The 24,942-nt window shown below is 39.7% G+C and overlaps 2 protein-coding genes and 1 long non-coding RNA gene across 4 annotated transcripts in view; 2 read left to right on the top strand and 1 right to left on the bottom strand.

Moving 5' to 3' along the window:
* The window catches only part of PPP2R2A (protein phosphatase 2 regulatory subunit Balpha), a 39,743-nt gene extending 37,277 nt beyond the window's left edge, over positions 1-2,466 (top strand). For both annotated transcript variants that reach the window (XM_037371453.1, XM_037371452.1), the window contains exons 9-10: positions 15-106; positions 1,435-2,466. In XM_037371453.1, the coding sequence (XP_037227350.1) occupies positions 15-106; positions 1,435-1,714 (372 nt within the window). In that variant the 3' untranslated portion in view covers positions 1,715-2,466. The remainder of the gene's footprint in view (positions 1-14; positions 107-1,434) is intronic.
* A 1,187-nt stretch (positions 2,467-3,653) lies between these two features.
* Positions 3,654-8,539, bottom strand: LOC119140285. The gene is made up of 2 exons (XR_005101578.1): positions 8,161-8,539; positions 3,654-5,926 (listed from the first exon to the last, which is right to left on the bottom strand). It is a non-coding gene; the product is annotated as an uncharacterized LOC119140285 (long non-coding RNA).
* Positions 8,540-8,678: 139 nt separating this feature from the next.
* Positions 8,679-23,527, top strand: BNIP3L (BCL2 interacting protein 3 like). The gene is made up of 6 exons (XM_037371493.1): positions 8,679-8,881; positions 14,171-14,357; positions 16,082-16,154; positions 17,968-18,071; positions 18,860-19,009; positions 20,284-23,527. The coding sequence occupies exons 1-6, from the start codon at positions 8,797-8,799 to the stop codon at positions 20,330-20,332; spliced, it is 648 nt and encodes a 215-aa protein (XP_037227390.1). The 5' UTR covers positions 8,679-8,796; the 3' UTR covers positions 20,333-23,527.
* The last annotated feature ends 1,415 nt before the right edge of the window (positions 23,528-24,942 follow it).

The raw sequence follows: 24,942 nt of genomic DNA, 5'->3' as shown, positions 1-24,942 counted from the left end.
TTACTTTTTTCCAGGTGCATGAATACCTCAGAAGTAAACTTTGTTCACTGTATGAGAATGACTGCATTTTTGACAAATTTGAATGCTGTTGGAATGGATCAGACAGGCAAGTTTAATTCTTCTCTACATGCACTTAAGACCTCTCCAAGTTATTCTTAAAATGGGCAACTTGAGGCATGACCTCAGATATCTGTTTGATTTTGTGGTTTGGCCTGGGTAATATTTTTGTACTAAAGTAGACTTTAATGTATGTATATTAGCCCTTAACCTCTGATGTTGTAGTGTAGGATTATAGAGAATTGCCTTTGTGTACTAGAGAGACTTAGAATTTGATTAGAAATTTGAGTTCTGTTACTTCGCCATCAAATGTTCCAGCCGCTTAAACTGGAGAGATACATGAAGTAGTAGGATTAGACATGGTTTTCTGCAAACTTTTCATGGGTGAAATACTACTGATACCCTAATCTACTAGGTTGATTACCTCTACTGGTTATCTTTCTTGTGGTGTTTGGGTTTTGGTTTTTTAGGGTGGATTTTTGGGGTGGGTTTTTTGGGTTTTTTTCCTGTGTCATGTGTTAAAATCCAACTTTGGAATATTTTGTGTGGGAATAAGGCCCATGTACTCAAACCCTATGGTCTGATTGTGTGCTCTACCGATAAGAATCTGTACCAGGCCTGTTGGGGAACCTGGGGGTGTGTTTTCTATTTAAAGCTGCCTTGGCAAAAGGTAGAACGCTTGGGAAATGCCTTCTAGGAATTTTCTTTCTTACAGTAAGTTGTCAAGTTTGCCTTGCTTGGGCATGGTTGACTAGCCAGTAACACCATTTAAGACAGCTGTTGCTTTTGTGTTAATCATGTAATTAACTGCTTATTTGCTAGATCTAAATCAGCTTATTGTATCCCTATCAGTATCTTCAGACACAGCTTTTTTTTTTTTTTTTTTAAAAACTTGGTTATCTGTCCAAATATGTTTTTGAGGCAAAAGGACAGGGAAACTTTTATTTGTCTTACTGAAAAGCTGAGATAGAATAAGGATCTCCTATGAGGTAGTATCACAAACTGGGTTAGTATCTAAATTCTGCCACTTGGTGTGTAACTAAAACTATGTGGCTTAAAACCTGGTGTGTTTGGCTTTCATTAGGTCACTTCCCCACGTGTGCATAAGCAGCAAATTGAATGATGACAGTCGAAGTGTTTAGATGACAAAGTGTGTACCTTAAAATGTCCAGTTAAGGAAAAAAAATACTTATTTTTCTAAATCACTAAAATATTCAAAAGCCTTGGTTTCACTTCAGGTTGTAGATGATGTGGGTGAGGATGCCTGCTTTGTACTTGTAGAATAGGGCATGATCTTAGGTGGGACCCTCGGATTGAATGAAAGGAGAGGTTATTCCTAACTGAACTGTTACTTTGTTCCTTCCCCCCCCTCCGCAGCATTGTCATGACAGGATCTTACAACAACTTCTTCAGAATGTTCGACAGAAACACAAAGCGAGACATCACCTTAGAGGCGTCCCGGGAAAACAATAAACCGCGTACCGTTTTGAAGCCACGTAAAGTATGCGCAAGCGGTAAACGGAAGAAGGATGAAATCAGTGTTGACAGCCTAGACTTCAACAAGAAGATTCTACACACAGCCTGGCATCCTAAGGAGAACATCATTGCTGTAGCTACTACAAACAACTTGTATATATTTCAAGACAAAATGAATTAGGGTTGGCATTCCTAACTGAAGAGTCCACTTCCTGCATAGTTGAAATAGTTGAATCTAGCATTTGTACCTGTAAATGAAAGAGAATGAGAGGTCCATTATGGCACCCCTTTCCAGTGTTTAAAAATGTGCCATATGACAACACTCTTTTATAGCTACATGGAGAAAGCTCTGTTGATCTGTCACTGCGTTCTTCTCCATGTCTGCTAGCCATTTAGGTGAGGATAGGGCACTTTTTAATTTAAATGACTACTTGCACCATCTTGCCTAATGGACTAGATTGGACTGTATCAACATCGGTTTACTCCACTTTTTATGCCTTCCATTGTGATGACGTCAAACACAGGGAAAGCCTTCAATCATGCTATGGGATTTAATTGTGTAACCTCATTACTGTATCATTCGTGGCCCCCTTTTTTTATTAAATACAGCTCATTCTTGCTGTGGCTTGTAGCATTCCTCCTCCTTCTGGCCTCCTGGACTCCCCCTTTCCCTTTCATCCCCCTCCACCTAGCCTTGGTGGTGGTGTATAGAAGAAAAAAAAAAACAACAAAAAACCAACAAAAAAACCCCCAACAAAATAAAGCACATGAAATGGGTCCGTTTGGGGTCAGTGGTAAAGGGCGACTGTGTTGCAACAAATGTTTTAATAACAATTGACTGTAATCACTCCTTGCCGTGTCTGGCGCCAAAAAAAGAGAAAATAAGGAAAACCACAAACAAACTACTGAATAAAAGTGACAAAGAATGGAGAATCTGTTTTCTTTTTTTTTTTAATCTACCTCTTTATACAAATACTCTGTGTTTTACCTTAGATGCATGAAAATAAAATGATGTTTTTTGTAATGATTTTAACCAGTATTAATCATTTTTCATGGGACTGAAGAGAGGGAGGGATTTCACAAGTATCTGCATTCATTCACGAATGACAAGAATACCACCCATAGTGTGGGTTGACCACTTCCATCTCAAAACCATCAACTGCCATCAGATTTTGCCATAATCTGAACAGGTCAGTTAATGTTCCAGGATCCATGAAGGCTCTTTTTTTTAAACTATTGCTTAAATGGGAAATTTTCAGGTTTTAAAATCCGTTTTATGGGACTAACGTCTTAATGTTTAGTTTCATCCTGGTTTCTTTAATGCCTTGTTTTAGGATACAATACCTTTAATGCCTTGTTTAGAGTACGAAGTCCCCTGTGGCTTTTAAAAAGGATGTCTGAATTCTTGTCTGGCAGTGTGATGTTATGTAGTATGAAATACCAAGTGATTACGTAGGTAATTACTACACCGCATTCTGAGATGCTCTATTTTCTGTATTCTATTGCTATCAGTAACTGAGTGGAAATGTAGTTTTACCATGCAAGTGTTTCTTCTGGCTTTTGGCTTTGCAAAGTTACTGCACTTACAGAAATGTTGAATAGTGCAACGATCAGAAAATACGTGGAGTACAGAAGCTGCATGAAATAAGTGTTCATAGTTATTTGAGAGATTTAAACTCTTCAGCAAATAAGGCTTATCCAAAGATGAACCAGATACTGATGCTTTATAAGGCTCATGAGTTTTTACCTCCAGGTATTTTTGCGAATTGTGCTTTTAGGTTTACTCTTCCTTCATGGAAATGTTCAGAATGAAGTTTAAAGTTGTAGTGAACTTACCCCTTGACTGGGAAAATTTTCACTTTTCAGTTACCGATACTTAAAATTATTTCTGTGGCTTAGTTATCAGTAGTTTTTACAATGCCTCTTATTATTTGATCAGCTAAGATACCGTTTCTGCTGTAAAATTATGGCTGGGTTAGAGGTTGTTAACCAGACTACTATTGCAGTCATACTTTAATTTCTTTTAATCCTTGTGCAGTGGTTTGAAAATGTAAAAATTCTAATATTTATTAGATCTGGTTCTCTTAAATACAGTATTTGTCTTGTAACATGCATGCTTGACCATGAGCCTTTGTAAGGATTTTACCTTTTTTTTTTTTTCACCTGTTAGCCTTGTAAAAAAAAAAAAAAAAAATTAACTGCCCCAGGGACAAACTGTTTTCCAATGGGTGAATAAACTAGCAGGCCCTACTCACATGGCATGTGACTAATTTTACTCAAATGACTACTGGCTAATAGTTAAGGAAACAACTTGAGTAACATTAATCATGTGTATAGGTGTCTACAGGATCAGGTCCAAGGATTATTTTTTATTTTATCGCAAGGGCAAAGAGGTAATTAGATGCTGCTTTTGCATCAAAGCTGGTAAAATTCATCTCCATTTTGTGAAAAACTGCGTAGGTTTAATAACTGCTATTTTGGGAAGACTGAGGGTCATGGTATTAAGACTGCTGCTCTTGTGCGTACCTGTATCCCAAACGATGCACTGAATACCTGAAAATTTGCTTAGCACAGACATAAAAGGAAGCGAGGGCGTGAAGATGGCACAGAAACGGAACAGGTACATTTCACACAGAACAGAGCGCAGCCTCCTAGCAATACTACATTAAAGCGAAACTGCCTCTTGGACCTCAGCTGTGCACATGCTGGGACGGAATCAGGGGTTTTAAAGCTAGTTTTAGGAAAGATTTTTCATTTGGTCAGTAGCAGTGATCCCTGGCATGTCATCTGAGGTTTAATTTATCCTCATCAAAACCAGCTACTGACTTTGGTGTCATACTTATCCAACTAGATAATTCTCTAAGCACACTGTCCATTGGCATATGCTGTAAATCTTATATTTTATTAATAAAAGTATGCATAGAATACATTTTGTCAGGTTGCTTTTTATCCTTTTTCCTGTCCCTCTCCTTTTCTCTGTTTACAGGTATTTTTGAAATTACTGATCTCTTCCCTACTGCATGCTGAGCAGTGCCCCATTCTACTAGCTTCTGTGTTGTGACTTCCAGGCCTTCTCCTAAGCAGTGTGCCAGGCGGGAGGGGGGATGTTGCACCAACACACAGCGTTATGGAAAAGCAGCCACCACCCCCACCCCCAGCAGTCTCTTCCAGTGCCCAGTGAAAACAGTGCAAGCTCTCAAGTCTCAGTATTTGAATACCAGACTAAATACAGGAAAGGAGGTTCTGTTCCTTTGTGTTGTGTCTTGGAAGCCAGTTATGGTACCTAAATGCCAACATCAACCACTTCAGTTGTTGGTATCTGCAAGATTGCAGCCGTGCTCTGAACCACAGTGATGCTATTGTCGACAATTAACGTTCAGCATAAGCCGGTTATCCACGGGTACAATGCCGAGGTGTAGGCAAGCTCTGTGGCTCAAGTCCCTTCACAGTTTTCCTGCTGAGAAGGATCTGCTGCCTTGATAAACATGTTGAATACGCAGCAATACCCTGCTTCCCCTTACTGCTCTCTTAAGGCACAACTTCCACTCCAGCACTTATTTAACTACATATTCTTGTATTCTCAGCCTTATTAGAAAAAGCTCAATTAGTGCTGGTAAGGAAAAACCTGTACTTCTTCCCCTCTTGGAGACGGGCCACGGGATGATGGAATACTAGTTTTGTGGGGTTTCTTTTATTATTGTCTGCTCTGGAATGTTAGCAGGACAGAGCTAAGAAGTAAGTTCCTGGGCACTGGTTTTTCAGCCCTTCATCTTGGGCTGTAGGGAAGGTGTGTAGCCTCCCAAATCCCAACAGACACTTCTAACTGAACAAAAGGTATTTCCTTTTGCCCTTTCCTATGCAATTAATTGTTTTAAGTTGAAGGATCGGCATACTGAATCAAGGTGCAGAGAGGTGTACTGAAAGTGAGATTGCTGTAATGACTATCCTTGTCTTGAGTGATTTGTCTGTTTGCTCTTGGCAAACTTCTTTACTTAACCTGGTACTGAAAGGTTTGGGCTTGTAAAAATGAGCAGTGGAAAAAAGTGATAGCAGTGATGGGAATAGAAACAGAAAATGTTCCTTTCTGCTGTGATACAGCGGAGAATCTAAGAAACAGCGTGAATTCTATTTCTCTCAAAAAGCTACCCTTGAGCTTTAATAATCTCAACCTTTTGCAAACAATCTATTATTTCTCTTTTACAAGAGAACAGTGTTCACAGTTTTTTTCTGATGCAGTTTTTTGTGTGGGGGTGCTCTCTACCAGGAGGCAAGATCTTACCAGAGAGAGATGGATGCTTCAGAAATGCAAGGGATCAAGGTTAGGTGTTGTGGCTGTCCCTTGAAGTCATCTTTGGAATTGCCAGTCATCTGCAAGGACTTTGATCAGTTGTTCCTAAATAAAAAATAAAAGAAAAGCATTCCCAGTACATATCATCGCTACCTCCAGCATAAAGACACCAAAAGAGGTGTGCAGGGAAAGGACTGCCTTTGTGTTTCCCACATGCTGGGGTGGCATCCATCTTAGCAACAGGTTAGCAGTTTTTTCCAGATTTGGGGCATAGAAGTACTAAATGAATAAAATAAAAGTAATTGCAGCACATTTTAAGACTTTAGATTGTTTTTTACCTAAATTGCTTCCAACATTTAGAACATCTTGGAACCATGAGAATAAAACTGGGAGAGGCTTTAAGATAAATCAGGTGGCTTGTTAGTTGTTTGATTTCAATCAAATTAAAGGCTTCTTATAACTTTCTAGAAGAAAACCCTTTTTATTGCACTTCAGTACAAAAGGCTTTCCCAGGAGTTTATGGCCATTGTTTCTCTTCTATTAACATGTGGTTTTCTGCCTCTCCAACCTTGCTATTGTCATAGCATTTTCCATGCAAGGATTCAAATTACTTTACAAACATTAATTACATCATTCAACTGACTTAAGGAACCTGTGTAGTGGTTAAGAGCACAGGGCTGAAAGTCAGGACTTGTGAATGCTATTTCTGGCTCTGCATTGACTCACTCTGTAATCTTGATCAATTTATTTCTGACTCAGAAATTCTAATAGTCCCACTTTACTGATAAATATTCATACCGCAAGTATTATAGCAGATGCTTCCTGAATGATGGGGATGACAAATACTCGTGATGCTATCCTGTGATTGTTAGGGTTGCAAAGTGGGACAGGATTACCTAGGCAGGTTTTCTATTCAAAATCCTAAGTAGCTCATTGTTCTGATTCCAATCTAGAATGTATCTGCGGCCTTTCTACCCATAAATAGCTGTTTTATTAAATTATTTGAAGCATTGCTTGCTTTTTGCTATGTGTAGCTAATTCTTTTCCAGTGATATCCCAGAGAAATCCAGGTTTTCCACAAGGTTAGACATCTGGTACAGTCACGCAGGGTATATGGTCAATTTGCTAAGAAAGGTCAGTGTTATGGAAGGTGGATTTCTAATGCCGATGCTTGTCAACACAGCATAGATAAACAGAAGATGAGAAACGTTTGAAACCGGTATTGTAGTATGGGATGACTGTGACAACTGTACATACAGGCTTTTCTCTAGCTTTAAATAGTTCTGACACAAAAGTTACTTCTTTCCATATGTAACAGGGAGATGACAAAAGAAAGGACATTAATGGAACTGTATCTGCGTGACTTCAGTCTCTGATCATATTACTGTTACTGAACTCCTACTGTGGGTACAGTAACATAAAAGACAATTTATTTTCTCTTGGCTGCTGATGGGGTGGGGTTTATGATATAAAAGGCTCCGTTACCACTGTTGGGAAGCAAAATGCTCGTATATAGATGTGCGAGATGGGACTTAAGGTACAAAGTTGCCCAGAAAGACTCCAGGCCTCAAAATAAACCTTGAGCTTTAAGTGATGTCAAATGGAATGAAGTTAGTAAACATCATTTCTCAAGCTGTGAAGGCAAATTAAATAATCACCTGGGAGGAAGTTAGTCTTGCTGGTTCTTTCTGTTAGAGAATGTGAGTGAAAAAGGAGATCAGAAACAGAAGAATCTTAGTAAAGGGTCTGCTGAAGGCCATACCAAGTACCTATGCAATGTTGCTCTGCCTTGAGGAATTGACTGGCTTGATTTGCAAGATAAAATGAACTCTGGAAATCTTGAGATTAATAATTTAGAAGAGCCTTGTCTTCTATACGTGATTGTTTGACTTAGAATAGGTACTTGGTACAGAAGCTACCCATGCTACAAATGAATAAACCTCAGCAGGGTAAGGTAGATGTTTGCATCTGTATCTCACTGCATTTGAATGTGCCTTCCCCAGAATTCTGCGTTACTCCCATGCTCAGTACAGCTGTATGTGCATAAATAGCCTAAGGGTGCCTCTTCATTTTCATACTGAAAGGAAACTGCGGTGCACACTAATTTCACTTTTTGTAGCTGTGCTTTTGCATCCCAGTGCAGAACAAGCCCTATTTCATTACACAGATCCATCTTCTCTACCTTAACTGTCTGCCAATAATGAAAAAACCTGCCACGCAGAGGTTGGTTTGGCTCCTGAACACTATCATTTCAGGTGGGTATTAAACCTTAAAGACCATTAGTTCTTACAGAATGCCTTGGCTCTTATTTTTTGGACCTGCTCTTGGCTTAAAATTACCTGAGGCGAAAGCAAGCCTGATGTGAGAGGAAGCGTTGGGAGCCCACTGCGCCACGCAGGTTTGACAGGTTACCTCACACCCGCTGCGCCTGCGGAGGGGGATTTGTTGCACTCCCTCATGTGGAAACTCGGCTGAGCTGGGGGCCTGATGGGCACCGCGACACGGGTTCGCCTGTGCAGGCCTGTGCAGGCTGACCTCGTCCTCTCCGGGCGCGGAACGGCGGCCGCGGCCTACGCCGGGGCTGGCGGGAACGCTCTAGCTCTCTCTCCTGAAGGGACACTGGCGTCCCACGGCTCCAGCGGGGCGGGCCGGCCCGCGGTTCCCCGTGACTGGAGGCGGCCAGCGCCGCGCAGGGCCCCCCGGCGCCCCCTCCCCTCGGCGCCCGGCCGTGGCGCGCAGGCGCGGCGGCGGCGGCGGGACGTGCGCAGGCACGGAGAGCGCCATGGTGCGCGGCACGCGCCCCGGGCCGAGCGGCGCGTGCGCGGCGGCGGGAGGGCGGGAACGGCGCGGCCCGCGCCTGCGCGGTGCGAGGAGGCGGGGTGGCCGGGCCCGGAGCGGAGTCCGGGGTTTGTTGTTGTTGTTGTCCCAGCCTCAGCGGCTCCCTCAGTCGCCTCAGCCGCCGCTCCTGCGCCGCCATGTCCAGCCCTCATGAGCCGCCACAGCACAACAACAACAACAACCCGCCGGCTGAGGGGACGCACACCGAGCCGGGCCTCAACAGTGAGTGCGGCCGCCGTTAGCGTCTGCAAAGGAACGCAAATGGGGCGGGGGCGGGGGGGACGTTGTGAGGGCTGCCCTGGGGCTGCGGCCGCCCTCCCTCCGCCTTACCCGGGCCGTGGAGCGGCTGTAATGGTCTCGGCGGGCTGCGCCGGCGGCCCGTGAGGGAGAGGCGGGTGGCGAGGCCTGAGGGGACCCGGGGCGGGCCGGGGCAGCGCCTCGGCGGGAGCTGCCTGAGGGGGGAAGGGGCGGTGGGGCGGCCGCAGGGCTGGGGGCTGCGCGCCGGAGCCGGGGCGAGCGCCCGGGGTGCTGCGGGAGGGCTGGGGCGGGGGCTCGGGCCGGGGGGTTCGGGCCAGGCTGGGGGGGTCGGGCCGGGCCGCCCCTCACAGGAGCGCTGAGGCGGCGGGGCTGGGGGGGGGGGGGGGGGCGGGCGCGGGAGGGAGCTTAGCGGCGGGGCTCGGGGCGAGCCGAGAGCGGGAGCAGGTTTGTTTCGTGGTTAAACGGAGTTTATTCGGTGGCTGGTATTAAAAGCTAAGATGGGGATACAGCAGGGTAGGGGGAGGAGCGTGACTGTGGGAATGAGTTTATTCAGTGGCTGAGTCAATACCACTGACGTGAGCTATTTTCCTCTATATCCGGCATCTATGTCAGCTGCCCTGCTGCATCCTTTTGTTCCTCGGATAACACTGGTAGGGCACATCGGTGGGTTTTATGTGTGCTCTCCTACTTACTTGGCAGATGCTTTTCCCTCGTTTTATACAGCTGCTTCAGCGTGTCCTTTCATTTGTTTGTAATTATTAAGGATACTGCAGTTGAAGAGGTGAATAAATTGTATTAATCATTAACTGTTACGTTCGTGGTTTACAATGAAGTTTAACTGACCGCGAAATACGTTGGTTGGCTGATCTCCTGTAACTCAATGGGAATTGTATTAAAGAAGAATAAATGGTGCCTATTTCATAATGCTGCTGTTGTGTTGTGGCAACACTACCTCTTGTGATAACGATGGCAGTTTGCAGCAATGTTCACCTGAGTCAAATAGGTATTTTAACAAATTATTCAGGGCTGTTAGCGTATTAAAATACCGATTATGCTGTCTTAAAGTTGCGACATGCTTAGTACCTAACAATGCTTACTTCAGAAACTGCGATCTTTGTATTTTAAATGTTTCCTTTTTATTTTCTGTTAGTATGTTAACTTACTCTATGGGACACATTAATCTGCTGTAAAGTAGGAGCAACAAGAGATGAGTGCACTGTAAGCCTGTGCTGGATCTGCCCACGTAGATCTTACTGCTGGATCAGCACGTAAAGGCTTAGCAAAATCAATGTGATTACTGAAGGTGGTGAGCACAAGGTATGAGAGGAAATGTTTGATAGTCTGTGCTCCGTGAACAAAACATATGCAACCAATCAGCTCCATGTAGGCTTAGTGCTGCTTTCAGATGTTCAGCTGCTCCACAATGCTTTGGTGTTATAGGTACATTTTCTGCCATTATGTAAGCTTTCCAGTGAACTTTTTCAGGCTAATGAGCTTAGACACTTATTCATTTTGTTCTGTACGTCGTTTCTGCATGTTTAGGGCCTTTCATTCAAAGATCCCTTCGTACTTGAATCGAGGGTCAGAAGACCTGGGAGTAACTGAACCTATACTTTGTTGGGTTCACAAAAAAAAAGAAAAGGAAAAAAAAAAAGGCTTGCTTGCACTGGGAATTCTAGATTCTTTGCGTATTTTAATTATTATAAAGCTCTGTTACATATTGACAAAAAGAAGAAATCCCACTTTAGGGAGGAACCCATCTAGCCCTGTCATGGAAAATCTGCTTAATAATTACCACTATGGGAATCTGAACAGCTTTTGTTTCTTCTTTCTCTTTTTCTCTTTCTTTTTTTTTTTTTTGTTGTTGTTAATGGTGTACTGCATTATAGAAGTGACATCAGTTTATTCAAAATTACCATGGCTCAGGCTCCTTGTGAACTACTACTTTGGATTATTTATATAAATATATATGTAATATAGATGTGTATATAATTTATATATTGTCCTCGATATCTCCACCCCCCCCCAAGTGAAATCATAGAGTGAATAAACAAAATGAGAAATGAGACGCTTTTCCTCCACACGTTTGGCTACTGTTGTTTAAACAGTCCCCCAGTTATGAAAAACTTGTAATTAAAGTCAGTGCATATCAATTAATAGCAAATTAGTTAGCCTTAGAGCATGGGCAAAATTCAGACAATTTTGGAGAAAGATATCATTCATATAAGCAGCTGCTTGGGTTTTTTTTCCCCCCCAAAGTGTGTGTGATGTGATTTGTGAACGGAGGAAAATGCTGCTGCATTTCTTAACTTGACCATGTTTCCCATTTTACTGTCAAGTATAAATATGATAAAAACAAGAGTTCTCTTAAGAGCAGGTGATTAATGTAACTTTCATAGTTTTGAAGAAAGCTTGGGGCACACAGCGCTGGCTTACTACTTGGGCAGTTTGTTCTCAAATACATTCCTGTGCATCTTTTTAAAGAAGCAGAGATTTTTGTCCCTCTCATCAGTCTTTGAAAGTACTAGGGCTCTCTGAATCCCATCTCACAAACCGGTTGTGACTGCCAGTGGGAGTATGTAGCATGTTCTAGCTTGATGTCAGATTATGCTTCCTTGAATGTATTTTGACTCATTAAAAGTGAGGTCAGATGGAGAACGTGCTGCTTGTCATGTAAACTACTGCTCGACTCGTCGGGACTCTTTACTCACAGTTTAATTTGAATGTTCTTCCTAGTATGACCACAGCACATTTTAGATAAACGGCAAGTTTTGTCAGTCTGGGATAAATGTTAACAAAGATTTTATTTGTGCATAATCTTAAGTGCTGTGGAGGTGTGTTTAATAGCTGCATACTAGAGCAACCAGTTCTGATCATCTTCTGCTGGGCTTTTCCCTGCCTGTGCTTGTCAGAGGAAGACATCCCCTTGCACCTTTGGCCCCTGTTCCTCTCACGCTGTTTGTCGCTCACTGCTGATTTTTTAATAATAGATGTCTTTGCAGATCCTGAGCATTATAGTTTTCCCATTAGATGCTCTTTACTCCAAAATGGCTCTTGGGGAATGTATAGCCTTCTGGCCTAACTTGTCTTCTAACTGCAGGTGCCACGTGTTGAGTTTTTTTGCATGTGTGGCCCCTTGCTGTGAAGGTGTTGCTGCACGGCAAAGCCAGCTTCCTGATGTAGTTCTTAGAGCGTGGCCTTTTTACTTTGAAATTTAGACACCTGCAATCATCATAAATCTGAAATAATACCATCTCTGCGTCTCATGCTGACTAGCCTGAGCAAAGGCTGCCTTTTCCCAGTTAATGCTTCATTATCTGAAAAGCCCAGTATGTAGTACAGGGTTGGTGTACATCGTATGATTGTGCACACCCTAAATTCCTTGTTTGTGAATACAACTTGGGGAAACCAGACTGTAAACCACCGGCACTCTTAAGAGTATGATGCTTCCGTGGTCATCAGTATAATGGCATAGTTAATTGGTACAAAGGACAAACTCTGTTTCAGCTTCACAAAATCAAGCTGAAAACAGGTGAACTCGTTATGACATAAATCCCTTCCTGTGTCACTGATGCAGTTCCCAGAGCCAAAACTTTGCTGTAAAAAACATGTGCAGGCACTCTAAGGTGCATTTCAGAAGTCAAGCAATCAGTGTTAAAATTTAGAACCTGTAAAAACAGGGTTTAGAGTGTAGTTTTAGCTGTTGTATTCGTATTATCAGGCTTTCTTTTCTTGAATATTTTTGCCTCAGTAATGAAGATGTCAAAACTTAAAAAATCAATGAAACACAAAAAATGTGAAAGTGCTTGCCTTCAGGTGGTGTAAATTAAATTACATAGGAGTTGTGATGACATAATATATGTGTGCGAAATCATTATCTGACCAATAATGGGAAATAATGTTGCATCGAAAATGGTATGCTTTTGAGAGATTGGGAGATCTTTCTCTCCATAATTATGGCTAATAAAGTGGCTGTATAGTGAAATCGTTCTTGTTGTATGCCTACATGAGAAGGTTGGAATTGCAGTTCGGTAGGGAGTGTAGTTAAATATTTGGAACAGATAGAGCGGTAGAAGTCTATTCTATCTTTACGCTTCAGGACTTTACTGGTATATTTATGAATTAAGAGTGTTTCCAAAACTTGTTTGTTTTCACTAGTTTCCAATTGAAACATGTCACTAGTGAACATACCATACCAGTAAATATTGTTTTGCATTTAGTTAATCTGCACATAAAATACAAGTGAAGACATTTAAAAAAAATAAAAATACTCACCTGAAATATGGAGTATATGAACTTTTTAGCAGCTGCTTTAATCTCAGTGCACACATGGATATCCCATAGGTATAACTACAGAAAAAAAAAAAAAGGGGTGGGTGGGTGGTGGAAACAGTAAATCTCAACTTGTGGGCTATACAGCCTTCCCTGGCTAAGGAAAGAAAAAAAAGGGGGAGAAAAAAAGAGGCTGAAGTGATTGCCATTGAAATTGCTGACTGTTATTACATGTGAGAGCTCTGGATTTCCCTGCTACTCCATTCTTTATCTTGGCTTATTAGCAAGTGAAATCTTTTAATCTAACTGCAATGAAATGCATGTTAGTGTGGTAGTTTGGCTGTGTGAGGAGACATAATGCCTGCCTCAAGCTTCTGATGTTTGAGTTGCGGTACGGTAGGATAGGAGGGGTGGCAGATGGTATTGAATGGGAGATGTTTGTCAGAGGGCCAGGGCAAAGAAAGTTGAATGAGGCCTGAGAATGGCAGCCTGCCTGGTGTAAATGAAAATCAGGGTTTGATTCAGGGCCTTTGGAAGTAGAGGGGAGAATAGAAAATTGCAGACAGGGGAGTTGAACAGTAGGGGGCTAGGGGATGAAAATTTTGTTCCAAAAAGGAGCGTAGATGTAGAACAGGGAAGCGGGGTGGCTAGTGTAATTGGTGATAAATAGGTAACTGAAGCTTCAAAACGCAGAGAGAAATGTGGCCTATTAAAGTATTAATACTTGAGAGGGGACATCTTGTTTGACTAGCCCCAGAGGTAGGTAGCAACCAAACATAACTTTTTAGGGGTGTGTTTGTTGGTGAAAGAGGAGGGAACATGTCACTCTTGTCTCCAGTACGTGTTTATGAGCTTTCTCCCAGCAGCAGTGTATGTTATCTGAATTCACCATATTCGTGGTTTTTCTGTGTAAATTGATAAACATGAGATGTGTTTTAGTTCCACTGCTTTTAATGAAATGACATCTGGCTGGCCCAACAGGTTCCTGGGTGGAGTTACAGATGAACGGCAATGGCAATAGCAACGATAATGGCAATGGGAAAAACGGAGGTCTGGAACATGTCCCTTCATCATCCTCCATCCACAATGGAGACATGGAAAAAATTCTCCTGGATGCCCAGCATGAATCAGGACAGAGCAGTTCAAGAGGGAGTTCCCACTGTGACAGGTAAAGAAATGTTTGCTGTCCTGCATGCAATTTATTGCAGGATTTATACTGTAGATGCTAATGGAGGGGGTAAAGCTTTTTCTTAGGTATAAGTTTGACATGCACCAATATTTGGAGTCCTTGCTGGCTCGTGGTAGTTGGCTGTAAAATATGACATCTGACTTGAAAAATACATTGTCGCTACAAAAAGCTAAGGAATCCAGGAGCGGGAAAGTCACGTCAACAACAGAGTTAAAATTCACATTGTCATAAATCACATATGGTATAAAAAATACCTAATTTTACTGGTTTCTTAATAATAATGTTATGTACACGTGCTTTGTATTTAGTTAAGCATAATGAAACACATCACTGGACTTAACAGGAAAAAAGATTGTCAGAATTTGTACTCCTTGCTTTCAGTATTCTGCTTTTTTTTCCTGTGAAGGCAAAATGTTTCTTGCCTAACAATATAATGTTTTGAGGCAGATGTGAGCATTATGATTTTCTTATGTGTTCATTATACCATTTTTCTTACAAGTTTTGGGGCATTTTTGGAAATCCTTGAGCAGTTTCTGTATATAATTTTTATCTGTCCTTCTGCTTGTGCCTCCTTTGGTTTTGCCGGGTGAATGCTGTCTGTCATGTCTACTGTGTAGCTTATAAAGTGGTTGATGGATGTAAAAGCTATTTAAAACTAGTGAGGCCTGATTTAATTACTGAATGTAGTAGAATGTTTGAAAATAATCCAGACCAGTACTTCAAATAGAATGGTTACATTTGTAGAAAATTAAAGTTTGTTACATCTATGTTGCTAAGAGACTAGCTCTCTCAGTAGTTTTGTACTTTGCAGTCGAACCAGGAATGTTTGCTAGATGGTGGCTGGATGGTTTCTTTTACTAGCAGAGGATTTTTCAGTCACCAGCCACATTTGAAGTGAATGAAAACAGATTCCTTATTTTTACCTTAATTTTCCGCTTACTAATTTTTTGTTAAGTTTTTGTCCCCTTTTGGCAGTTAAAGTAATATACAGGAAAGGGGAGGTACTTTGATATTTTGCATTCTAAACAGTAAGTTGCTCTTAAATGTGGTGTTCTGGGTTCTTTTTTGGATGCTTCTAAAATACACCTTTATCATGAAAGCTTAAGTCAGGTTAAAAAGATGCCCTGGGCGTTCTATTGAGAGACACCTGCTTTGGTGCATCATAGAGCATTTTGTATTGTTCCTGACTTAAATTCTCTAGTGCTTCCTTGATCGAGGTGACTAATATCTCAGGTAGATTACCAGTTTTGTAATATTCAAAGTGAGGCTAACAAGAGGAGCATGTATTCTTGCCAAACATTAAAAGATGTTTTGATGTGTGATATTTCTGCATATAATGATACAAAAAGAGGTATAATTCACGATACTGGCAGTGTTACCTAAAAGAAGGAAGGGATCTACATCTTTTGTGTAGCAGCTGAAGTTTTGGGCAGTGCTTTCTTTGCTCCAGTGGAAGGACGGTCAACCCCGTTGAGAAAGGTAGAATTATAAGTGGGAAAAAGATGGAAAAGGTGAGGGGGTTTGGAAGACTTGCCAATAGTGATGTTTGTGATCTGAAGGGTAGCGTAGTGTGTAAGTCTTCTGAATTGTGTGCAGAAGTGCATGTGGAAATGATTCAGCTGCGATGCTGTTTACACTAATGATTCTTTAGATGAAACAGTGCAGTATGACAAAATGACATAATGCAATCAATTTTTCTTTAGCCCTTCACCTCAAGAAGATGGACAGATAACTTTTGATGTGGAAATGCACACAAGTAAAGACAGTAGTTCTCAGGTATTTTCTTCATTAACCTTTAAAATATGTTAACTTTTAAAAAATATATTTTAAAGTTGTGGCTATTGTATGTGGACCATGTATTTACATAGATCCCAAGTACTGGGAGTACTTGAGGGGTAGAGCAAGCTCTCTGTCATGTCAGAAGTCTAAAATGTTATGTATTTTACATGTCAGGAAAAAAAAGCATCACACTGCGGCTTGCTAGCAATTTACCTTTTTTTGTTCAGGAACCCTAAACTTGGTTGTTAGGTGCAGTACTAGCAAATGTATTTTACAAACCTTATTTATTCAAAATTTGGAGGTGTTCCTTAGTCATTTGGGTAAGGCTGTTTCCGTTTCCTCGTCTTGTACTTGGAGGTTTTTACTCAATCCTGTTTTTTATTAGAACTTTATATAGTACCTGCCTGTAAATAATTTTTGTGCGCTCAAGCTTATGTCAGTTTAACTGAATTATCTTTTCTTTTAAGGCATTGTTTTCAGAATAAAGTTTTATTACATTAAAACACATTCCAGAACAATTATTTTTAAAAATGAGGGAGGGTTAGTGAACTCTGTTCAGGCTTAGATTCTGTATTAATTGAAATTTGACTTGTAGGATTAATAGCTTTGGAGTGAGAGGGGAAAATGAGGCTCCAACTCTAAAGCTGAGTAACGCCCTATTTAGTAGCAGTTACGTTATTGTTCAACACTGCTTGCACTGTGTATGTGAAACCTATTTCGTTTTGTCTTTGAAATGTTAATATTTCTGCACAAGTTTTCAGGGTGTTCGGTTTATTGCTTTACCGATAGTCAGCTCACATGATAGTGAGTAATCTCCATAGTACAAACTGAGAGGAGACTAGTGCTGAACTCTTGGTTTAATCATTTAATAGAATTTGCTGTCTTCAGCAGTATAAATAAAAAGCATTCCTGGAAGAATGAAACCTCGCATTTAATGTTTTCAAAGACCTGGCCAAATAGTAGGGCTGTTGCAGTTCTGCCCTACAGAGCCAGAACGATCCCAGTGAGGTTGTTGGTTAGCGCTGCCAGCTCACTTTCATGACTGTTGTATTTGATTACTCCTGCTTTTGGTGTGGTTCCTACTTTAATGTTGTACGTGGTTTATCTTGTTTTACTAAAAACCACTCAGGAAATTGTTTAAATACTAAGGAAGAGTTTGTACTGAAGTCAGTAGCGTTCTCCAGTCCTTTTTAATTCAATTTTTTCCTATATGGTAACATTTGCATCTGATGATGTAATGTTAAATCTTTGGAGCAAGACAATTGTAGTGAGTGCTTGCCTTTCCCTACTGCACCTGGGATGCACCCAGTAGAAGCTGCTAGTTGTAAGTAATATAAATTTTAAATGACTAGTAACACCTTTAAAAAAAGTCAAAATACTGTATTTGAAACCTTTTTATTTGGTTGTCTTTCTGTGCTTTAGCCATGTTCTGTAGGCTTTAAATCAAATGCCATCAACTTTTTGCCAGTTGTAATTACACTTTAATATTTTTTGCAGTAATGCTGGTTTATTACATTTAGGATTAAAATAATACTTTTTTTCTGTTAGCCCTCATAAAACCAAACAACTTGCAATGATGTGGAAGGCCTGGGTCTAGTACTAGAATTTGTAGTATACTGACTTCCGCAGATCCTCCTCTTAGCATAATAAAATCTCTTCTAAATAATCAATAGGCCAAGAACACTCCCTAGTTTGTCAGGTGCCACCATTTGGTGCTTATCACTTTGCCACTGTTATTGTTGCTCTCAATTTAACACTGTAAAGAGGAGCTAATTGAGTGATGTGAGGCTTGTCCCCTGTATATTTTCAGTCTGAAGAAGAAGCAGTCGAAGGAGAGAAAGAATTGGAAGTTTTGAAGAAAAGTGCTGACTGGGTGTCGGACTGGTCAAGTAGGCCTGAAAACATTCCTCCCAAGTGAGTTAAACTTTTTTTAATGTATATTCTTTTGTATGAAGGAGAGAAGAATCGTAAGTCGCAATTGCATGGAATTACTCTGGCTCTCCAAATAAGATTGTCTTAGAAAAAATTTCTCTTTGGGGAGGCTAGAAAAAGTCAAAACAATGAAGTATGAAAATCTTAATAGCAACAGAATGACCTTTTTATTGAAAGGAGTATAAATCCACAGCAAGCTGATTACAAGCTTTCTTGACAAAATTATAATTATTGGGAGAGCTGGGTACTTGGAGCTGGGATTCATGGGATTTAGTTTTGGCTTATTGAATGGAATAGCCTTGGGCCAGTCTCCTAAATTCTCTGTACCTTTTTTTCTTTCTATGTAAAATATGTAATGTTCATCCACGGAAGGGGAAACGTTGAGATCCTTGAATGCAAAGCATTTTTATTAAAATAGAGGATGCTGTTTAATTCTGGCAGACTTCTGTGTCTCTGTTTGGAACAACAAACAAGGCTCTTGCTAACAAATCACATCCTGAAATTCCCTCTCTCGGACCTACCTCTCTCTTCAGCTACTGCTCCCTTTGTCTCTGTACTGTCTGTGTAAGTGGTCTCTCCACAATACCTCCTATTATTATCTTTGATTCCTTACACTGTGTAAGGGATCTCTTGCTTTGATCTCTAGCTCTTTGTACTTTTGAAAAAAGTGTTCCTACAGAGATCTGTGCATTTGTGTGAAGAGAAAAAAAAAAAAAAAAGTAAAGAAACAAATCTTGTTGAATTTCTCCCCCCTCCCCCTCTTCTTTCAGGGAATTTCATTTCAGACATCCTAAACGTTCAGTGTCTTTAAGTATGAGGAAAAGTGGAGCGATGAAAAAAGGTGGCATTTTCTCTGCAGAATTTCTTAAGGTTTTCATTCCATCTCTGTTCATATCTCATGTTTTGGCTTTGGGACTAGGGTAAGTATTAACCTAATTTTCACTTCAACTTTTGCATCTGGCTTTGCTTTGCTGCTTTACTTGTATGCCAGGTGCCTGCTGAAAAGGGCTTTATCTAGAATAACTAGAGTATTGTTGCACCTTGCTCAAGGTAGACTTGGTGTACTTTTTGAAATGCAGGAAAACTTTGCAGCAGCTAAAACTTTGCAGCCATTTTAGTATGTTTTTTTTTCTAGAATAGATCGAGTTTCTTATATTGAAAATGCATGGCTTAGCATGAATTTGCAGATAACCTTTGCAATTCTAGCATGTGTCATTTGATTATTCACGCCTTCTACTTAAATGCTGCCGTTTATAATGTAGGGAAAGGAAGAACAGAATAGGTGGAAAACTGCTGTAACTTCTACTAACCATTACAAAAACAGGTTGTATGAATAATGACGCTGTAGTTCTGTGTGTATGGCACGTACTCTGTAATTTTCAATGTCTAATGGTGCAGTTGCCTGATACTACTGAAAGTCAAGGATTGAATAGTTACAGAAAGATATGTGAACTACTGGATGTGTTCTGCAGGGTCAGCTGTGACTCTGCTCAGCAATGTTTTCATTGCCAGCGTAATCCAACACAGTCTCTCAGTTTGCTTAAGTCCTTACGTTATGTTTATCTGTCTTAGGTTCTTCTGTGTTGGGGCAAAGACGTACTTGAAATGTGTTTTTATTTAGCTTCATATTTGTTTCTGGGAGTGTAGTTCAGGTGTCTCTTTAAATTCTTTTAAACTGTCAAAGAAATTAGGAGGGTAAGAATATGTGAGAATGTATTGTAACATATTTGCACTGTAGCAAAATTGTGTGTTTCTGTGACGAATTAAATCTTGCCTGGATTTATTTGTTAGAGGTCAGTGTTTGCGTAGATCCTCAATGCTCAGTGTTTTAAAGCTCACCCCCTCCCTTTATAGGCAGTACTTTATTTGTTTTACTGTAACAACCTGAGAGTGTTGCTCAGCTGTTTCAGGAGCCCTGTGTCAGTTCCTCTACAAACAACACAAAAGCTTTGGGACTGGGGTTTTCAAGTGAGCTTGGGACTGGAAGAAAACCACTTTTACTTGATAGTCTCAGTCCTTCTAGGCTCATCTGAAAATCTCACTCTTAAGTGATTTTGTAGAAGAGAAGTCCTTGGAAGAATCTCATCAGATTCTGCTTTGCAAGACAAAGAGAACAGCTGAGCGTGTGAGGAGTGTTTGGAAAACAAGGGAGTATTTCTGTGAAATACGATATGCCTTATACTTTTTATTTCAGCATCTACATTGGAAAACGACTGACCACCCCTTCAGCCAGCACTTATTGAAAGATGGAGTGCAAAACCTGGAAATCCACGTGACCTGTGAAGGTGTTACTGTCTCATTTTAGTACATTTGACTTGAGACCATTTTAAGCATGACCCTGACTTCACCCTTTCCTTACATATCCAGGTTTTCGCTAACTCTGGAATTCAGTATTGTGTTGGAACTCTGTTGAGGTGTTTCGCTATCCACATTCTTTCCCTCTCTCCTCCCATTCCCCTGCCTCTTGGCCTGCAAGACACGTCAGAGTTGCTGAATGGAGTTTACAACTGTCTATATGTTGCAAGGGCTTCTCTCAATGCAAAACGCCACCAGCAAGTTTTAATTTTATCAGTGATGTTGTTGCCTCTTTAGTGCAACCTGACAAATTGCAGTTGTGCATGGTATAAATGTTGACTGTATTATGGTGATAAAATTAACAGTCTCTTTGGAAGAAAATTATTGATTGGAGTGAAAATGAATTTTTCTTTTGAAAAACAAGCTGGTTGTGATATAAACTAAGAAATCCCTGGCAATAAAAAACAGTTTAAATCGGCTTTTGGGGGAAGTGTACTTGGCCCCTTTTACTAGCTAACACCATTTGATTTGCAGGAGGCAAAGACTGCGTAAATTTTAAAGTAGGATTACTAAATCCATCAGCATATTTTAATACTAGGTAATTGTTGTAATCTTGTCTTTTCTATGAAGTCAGCTCCTTATTCCTTGTAGGAAAACCTGTCTGATGCCTAGAAAATACTAGAAAAATCGCATTGTTTGCATGTGAAGAAGCTTTTCTTTTCCTTACCTGTTTTCTTAAGGGAAAATTTTAAATGTGAAATTTTCCTTTTAAAAGTAGTTTTAAATTAAGGAAAAACCCAACAGCTGTAGGTGTAGTTAGACTCTGTATAAAAGGATATGATTCTGTTTGTTGTGGAACCATTTACAATTATGATGACATGGCAGTTTCAGGAAGTAAAGCGTTTGACTTAATCTTTTAGGGGGACAATCTTGCAGGTGCGTAAAGATTCAGAAGTTGTCAAGCTCTGAAATGTCTTCTGCAAATGAGTTTTCAATATTCCTATCTCTCATTGTTTACTGTACAATCTCCTTTGGGGATAAATGGAATCTGAAAGTCACTTGTGGTGTCTCATGTTAGATAGACTTCTCACTAATGTTGTTGAACTTTTATCTTAGGGAACATTAAACCTTGTCCTCCTTCAGTGACACTTCTTTTCAAAATGTGAAGCTTTAGTACCAAATTGTTAAAAAGCATCGGGGCAGTCGTGTCCTTAAATAGATTTTATTGGATTTCAGAACATGTAGCATGACTCTGAAGGATAGAATACTCTTTTTTTATATATATATGAATATATTAAAAAAATGATATAGAATTTAATACTAAGTATTTAGGGAACCAATGCTAATTTTAAAACTAGCAAAAATCTCATTTAATTAAAAAGTTCAGTAGGCTGACTTGTAGAAAATGATAAGAAAATATAGTCGGCCGGTATGGAGAGAACAGCTACCTGTAATTGTTTGCTTGCATCAGACTTTATAAAGTTGATTATTTGATACAGCAGTGATTGCTTGAAACAGTTGGTGCATAGAAGCTAAATCCCGATTGAGATTTGGTTTTAAAAGAACTTAGTTAGCTCCCAGGAAGTAAGAAAAGGTAAGTATAAATCCACTTCTAAACTGTATTTACTTTTATTCTCTACTTCTGAATGCTGTTAGAGAATGCTTTCAGGGTGAAAGGGCAGTCTAACAAAAAATTCTCTTGAAGACATCTTTTTTTTTCTTTTAGTTGTCAATACTAGTGGCACTTGAGTTGCCCACTACCGCGTATTTGTTTCAGGTGTGGATATTGGGTTTCACCCAAAGGTGAGGGAGGGAAGGGGGAAGTGGTGAAGGGTGTTTTAGATAGTACATCATTTTACAGTCCTAAAAACTGAGGGGACAGGAGAAAGGCTGAAACACTTTCAGTTCTAATTACAGCACCTTGTTTTGTATGGAAATTGGAATAGTCGAAAAACAGATTTTTACTAAGTAGGGAGTACTTTTTTTTTAAAAAAATTACCCCTTAATTAAAAGGTAATTCTTCTTCAGAATATCTGATGATTAATATTGCAAGCTTGTGGCTAGAGTATCAAGACAATTTATAATATTTGAAGGAGCCATGAAGTAAAAATTGTGAAAACTATAGATGAGGAATGGATACATGATCACTGTAACACTTGGTATGATACAATGCAGTATTTATTGATACCCTGCTATAAGCTTTGGATGAAAGCCTACAACTTCTAGTTTTACAGTGAACAGAAACAGATTGTTGTATAATTTGAAAAGGGGTTTCAACTATTGATAGTTGAAGTTTTGTTAAGATAAATGTTGTTTAAAAAGCTTTATACCTGTTTACAGTTTTGGAAAAAAAAATGCAGGCTTCGTTTTTCTTACATTCAGTGAAAACTGGCCTAGAATATTTGTAAATAGGGTCAAGAAAAAAAATGCATAAACTCGCACATTAAAAATGCAGCAGGCTAACTGCAGCAAATGCATATTTACTTACTGTTTTAAAAAGTGAAAGCTGAAGATTGTTCAAAATTCAAATTTTTTAATTGACATTTGTTGAAATATTGGAGTTAACTGAGCCAAAGTGATTATGCATTCTTCATAAATTAGTTAGCACTTTGTAACATTATATACAGTTTACAGTACATGTATAAGTTGTAGCTTATAAACATTTTGTGCCATTAAAGCTCTCACAAAACTGGTTGTCTGAAATTACTTCATGCTGCGCCTTTCTTCTCTTTTTCTTTCTTCTTTTTTTCTTTTTTTACAGGACTGCTTTGTATAGTGTTTTATGAATCTTGTGTTCTGGGTTACATGAACATTGAAGCTGCTGTTTATAGACTGGAATAATTTTTTGAAAGATTGCTTGGGTTTGGTTTTGGTTTTTTTTATTGACTTGGGATCATTCGCTTCTTTTCCTGAAGCACTTAATAAAATATTTCCATTGTCAGCATTGTATACCTGCGCCAAGTCCTCCAGCACCTTGTCAAGGAAAACTTCTAAAGCAAAATAATGTAGTGGCATATGAAATGTAAAGTAGAATTGATGAGATTTTGTATAATTGGTCAACTCTATTGTACTCCTTGTATTTCTCTTCTGTTTCCTAATTCTGTTAAATTTGCAGATTAAAGAATAAGGGACATAAACCCAAATTGTTAATCTGCCTCCATATTCTTGGTTGAAGAGCACGGGCTGTTTCTGGGAGTGTCGTGCGAAGAGTTGTTCATGCTAAATGTGAAATGTCATCATTCTGATACTGTTAACTGCCGATTTTAGTTACCTAGCAATTTTGTAACATGTTTTTAACGTAAAAATCCAAAGCATTGTGAAAATGAGATTTATTTACTTTTTCAGAGGAGTAAGATAAAATTAAAAATCCTGCTTTCAAAAAGGTTGGATGTTTGGGACTTACAGTGAAACTTGGGCCTGAAGTTTTGAATTACTAGTGCTATGAAACTGCTTTGGAGAGCAGGGTTATGGGGGTTTTGAGCAGATTGTTTCTCTACAGCCAACTGAGTTAAACACACTTACTTAGTAGGTGTTGCAGGGGAAGAAATCATTGTGCGCTTCAAAACTTCTTGTTGCAATGCAATGTCTTGCAATAGAATGAATACAAGATAATATTGCATAAAGCAGCAGTATCTTTGCACTGAGATTTTTCTGGTAAAAATCACATTTTGATGGAGTTTGAAGACTCATTCTAGTACAAGAGTGTTGAAAGAAAAACTGAAGGGTTTTATTTACATACTTAATTTAGAGCAGCATAGTGATATTGCTTATCTGTTCAACTAAATGCAGCGTAGGTAGACAAATGAGCTGGGTAGTGTCTTGCTTTCCTCGGTAAACGGCACCAAGAAGCGTGTTTCGTGTTATGTTTGGGAAAGTTACTTTCTACCTTTACTTCACTACAGTGCACCTAGAGATTTAGCTAAGTTAGCTATTCACGTGAGGCTGACACGGGGTGTCAAGTCCTATTTACATTCTGTTGCAAACTGAAGTGTGCAAATATGGAAAGATTAGAATTTACTTTGAATTCTGTGTTTTATGAAAAAGTTCTATATAAAAATTTAGTTACACATTTGTGTGTGTGGATACATGTAAAAATTCTATCTAAAGATGAAATCCTGATTCTGTGCAAGTGTTTATAGGATCTTTGCCTTGTGTATAGTTATATATGAAGACTTCTTTGTGTTTTGGGTCTTGAAAGCCCAATAAAACGCTAGGGCTCTTGAACTATGCTGTATAGTTCATTCTTCACTTTAAAAACAAAACTGAAACCTTAAGATACTCCTGGAAAAATTTTGTGCTGCATACAGCATCCCCATGAAAAAGAAGAAGCTAAATTAATTTCTGTTTCATTAAATCACTCTTTATGTCCTGCACTGTATGTCAGCTTGCCCAGGCGCAGCTGACTCAGCCAAACTTCTGCTTGCCAGTACTCAAAGCATGATTAGTCTTGACGTTAGGGGGAGAGCGAGTGGTGGTTTTCCATTAAGGAAAGTAAACATGACTTAACTTTTTGAGCTACTGCCAGAAAAGAGAGTACGGAAACTAGCATTCTCTATTT

This window comes from Falco rusticolus, chromosome 20 (genome assembly GCF_015220075.1).
Source record: "Falco rusticolus isolate bFalRus1 chromosome 20, bFalRus1.pri, whole genome shotgun sequence".
Classification (NCBI taxonomy): domain Eukaryota; kingdom Metazoa; phylum Chordata; class Aves; order Falconiformes; family Falconidae; genus Falco; species Falco rusticolus.
Note: the sequence above shows the minus strand (reverse complement) of the source record. Positions and strands in the feature narration are given on the sequence as shown.